Source organism: Athene cunicularia (genome assembly GCF_003259725.1).
Source record: "Athene cunicularia isolate RWA chromosome Z unlocalized genomic scaffold, athCun1 chrZ_part4, whole genome shotgun sequence".
NCBI lineage: Eukaryota > Metazoa > Chordata > Aves > Strigiformes > Strigidae > Athene > Athene cunicularia.
This window is the reverse complement of record NW_020799145.1, coordinates 2806330-2814445: the sequence shown is the minus strand read 5'-3', so window position 1 is coordinate 2814445 and position 8116 is coordinate 2806330. Positions and strand designations below refer to the sequence as shown.

Below are 8116 nucleotides of genomic sequence, written 5' to 3'. Positions count from 1 at the left end.
GTAGTGAAGGATGAGGAAACAGTATTTTTATCAACATCCTGACAAACACCTTTGCAAAATAAATGGGAATAACATTTTCTAGGCTGTTTTATTTAGCCCTGATTTATTGTGGATAGTTACTTGGAAAGCACATTATATACATTATTTAAGTCACAAAGAACAAGGTGAAAATAGTGGATAATACACTTGTAGCATGAATGATAAAGTAGATTTTTAAATTCAGTGCTCAGAAACATTCTGCAGTAAAAACCCTTTCCCACAGATACATACTGAATCTGTAGATATGTTTCTGAATACACACTTAAATCTTTCAGGAAGCCTAACTGAATCAGGCACTTTCTGAATTCTGACACACTAACAAGCCATCATGTTTTGGGTTTTCTTCCTTTTTTTTTCATTTTGGTGAAGTTAAAAAAAAAAAAAAAGGAACAATCAAACCTCATGAATATTTTGATCTAGAACCAGCTTGAAGATGCATAGTATTTCATACCTCATCAAAAGTACATTTCCAGACACATGGAATTGTCCGACCTGATGATGCTGAGGGATGACCATTCCAGTCTTACCTCACAGAATATATCTACATTAATCACTGACAAAAGCAACTTTTCTTCTTATCCATGGAGACAGGTTAGGATTGGAAAAGGTTTAAGTAACTTTCAAGGAGCAGGGTGGTTGCAGGTTAGAAGTAAGGTAAGAAGAAAGACATTTGTTCTCAAATGGTGTGCCTGTGATGCAGCCTGCAAATGGGTGCCTTACTGAGCCTGTCACATCTTGTATAAGGGAATGTGTCACTGACACGCAGTTATGATCACTGAAATCAAGCCCTTAATCCTACTAGCTCATCCAGTTAAGCACTGGGTACCTCATGTGTATCAGTCTCTGCATGGACTGTACAGATTTTCACCATGGGAGTTCACTGTTAAAGAAGTATTGATGTTTGTTGTGTGAACAGCATAGCGGAGGCTGCCAGGGAAGTGCAGCCAAACCAATACAGGGAATAGCAGGGTGAGTGTGGACAATCAGGCAGACATACAGCATGAGGGCAAATGTATAAAGACACTACTCTACCCTTGGTGTGCCCAAAGGGCCCCCCCAGAACAGATGCACAGCTGTGCAGAGAGGGGCTGCCACCAGTAGCAGGGAACTGGCCACTTCTGTAGCTCCCAACCACCGTTCACCCTGATGTAGAGTTGCTTTTGGCCATTGTGGTTATATCCTTCATCAGTATCAGTTTACAATAAAACATTTTCTCTGTGGGTCTCCTTATTGCTGCTTCCACAAACACAGTTGTTTCTACACTCTGTAGTACACAGGCAATATAGTTCTGAGCGCTTGTACATATATAATAATGGTGTGTATATATAATAATCTTATTGTTCCAGGAGAGAGATTAGCACTCATACTTAATATCTACTGCTATAGAACTACCACAAATCATCCCAACAAACCTGTCTTATATCAATGTCACAACTTTATTTAGCAGAAGTGCTATTTGGACATTGTGGTGCTCTGACGCAGTGCATGACTTACTGGGATTACACATACAATGCTGTCACTGCAGAGTTCAACCCACACACTCTTCCCTTGAGGATGTTCTGTCTTTTTACACCTCCCATTGATAACAGGTAATAGGTGTTTTTCAGAGCTTGTTAATTCTGCTCCTAGATCAGACACAAGGAGAACTGTACATATGCCAGCAAGAATGATCTTAAGATAGAGCTTACCAAGACCTAAGCAGTAACTGTAAAAGATGCCCCTTCCACTTTCTTCTTTTATTTAGAGCTGTCCTGACACAGTTGCGTGTCGTACTTGGTATCCCCTAGGATCCAGACTAAATAGAAATGCTTTTATCATGCATACAAAATAAAAGTGTAGAGATGGCCATACACTATCAATAAATGAGAAAGAAACCCATAGGCAAAATTATGCCTCCTGAAGGCTGGTACTTTTCATCTTTTTTACTCCTGTTGCTGTCTTAAGAGCATGATTGAAAAATGGGGGAGTGAATGTAAGAGCTTGCAAGCAGCAGAATTATGCCTCCGTGGCTTGAAACAAAATCCATTTGACTCATAATATTACCTGTGGGAAGGAGGAGAGAGTATCTATGCTCTGGCAGTAGCATAATCACCATTTTGAAAACATTACCCAAGACAGCCATGTACTTACTGTTTTGGTCTAGCTAACGTACCTACGTGTGCTTCCCCAGACAGATACTGCACGTGCTTCTCGTCATACACCTTCAGTAAAGTGCAATGGCTTGGACTGAAGCAATTTCACCTTCAGCATAACCTCTACTACTTCAGACCTGTCCTACAGCAAGTTAACATTAATTTTCTGATGTAACCACAGAAGGTGTAGTCAAGTTACCATCACAGCTTAGAAATGGATGAGAGTTTGACAATAGATACTACAAAAGTTGAAGCGGGTGCTCCATAAAGGCACGTTTTACAAATACTCTTCACATCACCACTGTAGCAGCCTTTCTTGTTACGCAAATTTAAAGGGATTCTCCATTTATTGAGGTATTCTGATTAGTTCTCCCCCTAACCATTTTTCTGTACATGGGTCACCCTCTCCTGACATTAAAATTATTTCAATTAAAATGCACATTACAAAATACTTCTGTTAATTAGTTCCCTTTCATACCTGTACCCCCTTATGGTCCATCCTTAAAGCCTTCTGTAAGCAAAAGTTTCCAATCACAGCAGAAGGGTATTATTAGAGTTGTTCACCCAAAGGGATTACCTAAATTGATGAGGGATAGCTGAAAGAGTACAGGATTATTCACGCAGAGCTAATCAGTTCAAATTCAAGTCATCTCAGTATTAAATCTGCCATGACGGATTCAGATGAAAGATGCATCTCCTAGTAACTACCATCTTTACCATAAAGCCTGTGGCTACAAAGATTAGGCATTGTCTTCAAACATTAATTTTCTCTGTCCAGCTCTAAAACAGAACAATTTTACTGACTGTGGGATCAGACTACCAGAACAGGTGTTAATTGTTAAACTGTTCTGCTAATAAACAAACAGCTTTTATTGGCAGGATTTCTTTCTAATAAGTACTTTTCACAGAATGCAAAGATCAAACAATTTTAAGAAAACACCTAAAACCTCATCTGGAATTGTTCCTGCTTCTCCAGAGACTGGCTGTTCTGGAAAAACATATTCCTTTCACATACCTATCTTTTTCTCTGTAAAGCAACAAGCAATTCTGAGTTATAGCAAGCACTGTGCTGTAGAGCTATGCAATTTGCAGCAGGGCTAAGGGTTAGCAGTCTAACTTTAACAATGAGGTTTAGTTAAACACAGGTAATTTTATGACATAATTACTCCATTGCTAAAAAATCTGCTACCTGGGCAACACATTGTCCTATGTTTGGTGTGACTGGAACATTTGGAAAAGCTGTCACAACTTGAAAGAGCTTTAAAACTTTAAAGATAATAAAGCTTTTGATTTTTGAAGTTCTTATAATACTTCCAAATTTTTACTTAGGTCAATTTTAGAAATCTGAGCTATGCTGCAAACTTGTATCTTTAATTAGTGTAAGATCTGTATTTTTATTCTAATGGCTATTAATCTCAGCTTGTACATTTCACCTTTTGGATCAGCGGCTCCCTGTATTTTGGATAATTTTAATTTGTGGAGTTTCTGGGTTTTTCATTTCATAGGTGACAGAGGGGAACAACATAAATTCTTCCTTGCCCACATATTTTTCTCTAATGTAGCTTGAAATATAAAAAAATATAGTATTCAATTTCTTTAGTCACAAATCACATTTTGGAAAGCTAATAAGTTGTAAGAAGGGGCTTGCCCTTTCCCTCCCACCCTGGCAACTCCCAAAGCTGTTCTTTTGATGTATCCATTCAAAATAGCCATTTATCTTTTGAAATGCCATGTTACAGGGCTGGGGAAAAGGTTTGTTGTTTTTTTGTTTTGTTTTGTTTTGTTTTAAAGGGAAATTAAACCTTATTTAGGAAAAAATACTTTATTTTTCCAAAACATGTTTAGACAGATTGCAACAAGTACAGTACAAAAATGACTCACACATCCTGCAATAGTTAATAAAACACTAACCACAGACCTAACTTTTGTCAAAGTCCTTTTGGGTCCAATATACATTTTTCATATTACAGAGGTAATGCCCACTTAACAGGGGCATCAGATAAAGTTTGTAAGACCATTATAACACAGTCACGAGTATTTGCTCCATATATATACCAGCTTTTGACACAGTTTTATTTTACTTCAGACACACTGAGTGTAGTCTGAAGCCAAGTATAAGTTTCTTTCCTTGTGTCAGAAGTTCTGCACTAACTTCAGCATGTTTGTCTGGAATCTACCAAAAGCCTTTCTAGGGCAAATATTTAAATCCCAGTAGAGATTTTTTGCACCTGTCAATCCAAGCACTGCCTATACACCGTTATCCCCTCTTTAAAAAGGGAGCAGGTGCACAAAATGTGAGGGCATAACTGAAAATATTTTTCCACGTCAAAGCTTACACGTTTTTTTTGTTGCCTTTCACAACTAATTGTGAGCAGCTGTGTGTGGCACGCTAAACAAACCTAAACCGAATATATGCGATAAGTCAAAAACTGTCAAGGTTTCTCCTCCCATGGCCATCTTTGCAGAGGAGGTTAAAACAAGTCCGTATAGGCTGTGATCTCTTCCACAGTATTTTAACATTAAAGAAAATTAAAAGAGATATATTTTTTCTTCCTGTGAAACTGTAATTTAGTCAACATAAGCAGGAGTGAAGCATTTGACACATGCAATGTATAACAAAAAATTGTAACACTTTTAGTTTTATTTCCATGCCAATATTGTCTCTGCAATTACCTCAAGAATCTACTATTTCTGTTGTAATCATCTGTTTTGCACTGCAAAGCTCATTTTGGTCAATCTTGTTTTCCTTCTCTATCTAAACCTTTCAGAAAAAGCCAAGAGTGAAGTCTGTAGATACACAAAGCTAGAGCACCCACTGCATTAAGGCTTGAGGGCACAGGGACATAAGAGGCACCTGTGTCCCATGCAGTGGAATACAGTGCAAAGAGTCCCAAGCCAGCTGAGACTCCAGCCAGCCATTCCATGCAGCACAGAATACTGGCATTGCATTTATAAACAGCACAGGTTTAAATAGCCTGAAGTCAGCATTACTGTTTATATGCAGCAAGCTTGGGTACTTCTGCACTGGAATCATCACTGGTTTCCCTGTGCTATAATAAGCACAGGGAAAGGCAGGTTTTATCAAGATCTTTGCAACGTTTTCTCTCACCCCATTTCATGAAGTGTGTAGATGTTTCTTATCTTATAGTTTTGCTAAGGTTGGAAAATCCAGTGCCAACACACGTCATTAAGACTTTCTCCCCGCCCATGTGCTCTTCCTCAGGGGTCTTTGTTTCAATTTTAAACATGATCTGGAAGAAGCTTCTCAGGTGCCGCAGAAACTCAATTCTGAGGGAGAGAAAACAACAGAGTTTAAGAAACAAAACAGAAAGCCCATAAGCAGTATGTACTAATGCTGATTCCAGCAATGAACACAGCGAACAGAACACGAAAACATTGCTTCACACAGAGAAAAAAGCCTACCGGCTCAAAACACATGTTGTTCTCACTTGTGATCTAGAAGTGGCTAGTGACCCCTACTGAAACAACTGCACTCTCTGTATGAACAGAGACAGAAGGAATGCCTGGTAACACAGCAAGACAAAACAGTGAGGGAAGAAGAAAGGAGAAAGAAAAGATGTCAGGCAAGGTCACTTACAATGCTGACTCTCCATCAGGGCCATATGATCCTCATACCAGCCTGTGGTACTCCTCCCCCCACATTGTTTAAAGCAAAAATAAAACAGGGATAGCCAGAAGGTTGGCCTTGAGTGCATACTTTAAAGACAGACATCAGATCCTTGAGCACATGTTTGATTTGTATTACTAACTTGCCCATGTCTTAATTAAACTAATGTTTCATTAGAATCACATTCAGACGCAGAATGCTTCCTGTTTTCTCTCCTCACTTTCAGGAAAAAAAAGGTAGGAATTTACCTTTCATCATTTTAGAATGAGAGGCACAAAGAGACTAAACAGACACAGTGCTCCTAAATGTACACTGACTGAAGGGTGAGAGACAGGAAAAGCTACTAAAAAGTATAAACAAATAACAGAAACAGCCAAGAAAATAGTCCTACTGACTTCCCCAAAACAGAGAACAAGTAATTACACCAAAAGACTATGAATATAAAATCAGTAATTGTTCCTGACAGAAGTCTGGTCTCTTCCAGTCATGGCCACAAGCAAGTCCGCAGTCTTGAACCAAGATTTAATCTCCTGCAGCAATTGGTATGTGCCCTTCTTAGGTTAAACTTAACCTTTAAAGAAAGGGAATGTGCACATCCAGTCCACACATTTGTTTGGCTGGCAATCTGGAAAAAGCTTCTGCTCTGCATGCTGAGAGCATAATCGCAAGCTAATCACACTTAAATCATTACACCAAATCAAAAGAAAGTACCCACAAAATGGGAAGCAGGAGACCAAGAGGATAGGGCTGTCCCCACTGCAACATCATGAAGCCTCTGAAAGCCTCCCGGCAGCTCCAACACATAAATTATGAATAAGCACAACAAAAGCTGCAGGAGCAAGAATTGCTTTATCCACTTCAACCAGGCATGCTGCTGTTCCTGTGCTTTCATGCATCCATAGGGAGAGAAGGGAAACTGCAGGAGCCAGACAAAGACAGGCTGCCATTACCTACACTGGTCTGTGCTTAGATCTGAAAGTTATCTCCGGTGCAGTCAGCTGAATACTTCTGCAGGGGGAATGTGGGCACATGGCTCCCCATGCTATGTACACCTTCCTACCTCACCTTCCTGGGCTGGCAACTGGTCTTAGCACAGACACCAGCTCTCATCTCTCAAATGGATTAACAGGTGGAAGAAAGAATTAAAAAGCTCCTTTTCTTCTATGACTCTTCCCAACTGGTTGGGGTTTCTGCTTGCTGCTATAACAGGTACATCGGCATATGCTGGCACAAATGCTTAAGTAAAGCTCACAGGCAACAAGCTCTGTACCAGCCTCTTCCTCCTCCTCTTTAGCTGGGTCCTTTCCCAGAGCTTTGGCAATGTGACAAGAAAGCAGCCGAGCCCCAAACAGCAGGAGTGGCGTGCTGAACTGCAAGGAGGGCACAAAATAAACTGTACAAATGCCAGAGGCAGCGTGGAGCCGGAAGCTCAGGGAAAAATCCTAAAATCTGATCAGCAAACTCTGCAATGTGTGGGTGGCATCAGTTCAGTCAGTACCTCTCTCTGCACATAAGTAGACTACTGTGCTTCTCTACCTCTTCTCCCTTTTGAACAAGAGCAAAGTGATAAAAAGCAAGACGGCTTTGCCACAGCCCCCAGGTAGACAGAAAAAATTCACAGAGTGGGAGCAAAGGGGAGGCTGCCTGTGGACATCAGCAGTAAGAAGCCAGCTCTGTCTTGCAGCAGTAGAAGCACAAGTGGCAGGAGCCCTGGAAATAGGAGAAAAAGAGGTGGAAAAGACAGGGGTATGTGACAGAAATGTAGCAAAAAGAAAGTCTGTATAAGCTTGAGGCTGATATGGATCATGTGTGGGAAGGTTTGCACCTCAAGTAATAGTGGAGGCTGCACCAAACACGTACAGACTGGAGGACTGAGGGAGGGGGCAGGAGGTACAGAGAAGTTTTATTTTTCTGGAAATTTAGACTGTGTGCCAAGGCAAGACCAAGACAGCTGAAACACTCTTCCTTAGGCCCAGGGACAGCACATGAGCCACACTGGAGGTTTTCCTCAGGGCCAGCCACTTTCAAATAAAAACCGACTGTACTACCAAAAGAAAAAAAGGCATAAAAAGTCTGTTTATCTAAGTGCTATCTTTTCCCAGAAGCCTGCTAAGCAACACCATAAGATACATAACCACTTCACACATCTTAGCTTGCTGTCAGGGCAAAGCGACCTACTTGCAGATCACTGCGAGGGATGACCTGTGCACCAGCAACGCATTCTCGGTTCGACTACCCCGAGAGCAGGGCAGGGCAGGGCTCGGCCGCGCCGGCGCTCCCAGTACTGCTCCCCAGACTCACGCCGCTGTCTCTTATA

General features: G+C 40.8%; 1 protein-coding gene across 2 annotated transcripts in view; it reads right to left on the bottom strand.

The window, feature by feature from the left end:
- Positions 1-356: 356 nt before the first annotated feature.
- Positions 357-8116, bottom strand: part of RCL1 (RNA terminal phosphate cyclase like 1) — a 33963-nt gene continuing 26203 nt past the window's right edge. The window contains exons 8-10 of one of the 2 annotated variants that reach the window (XR_003400226.1): positions 5281-5459; positions 2650-2767; positions 357-2082 (exon numbers count right to left, since the gene is read on the bottom strand). Coding sequence is in view for 1 of the 2 variants with exons in the window: in XM_026866831.1 (XP_026722632.1) it covers positions 5309-5459 (151 nt within the window). In the remaining variant the exon portion in view is untranslated. The remainder of the gene's footprint in view (positions 2083-2649; positions 2768-5280; positions 5460-8116) is intronic. The other variant, XM_026866831.1, reaches the window with a different exon arrangement.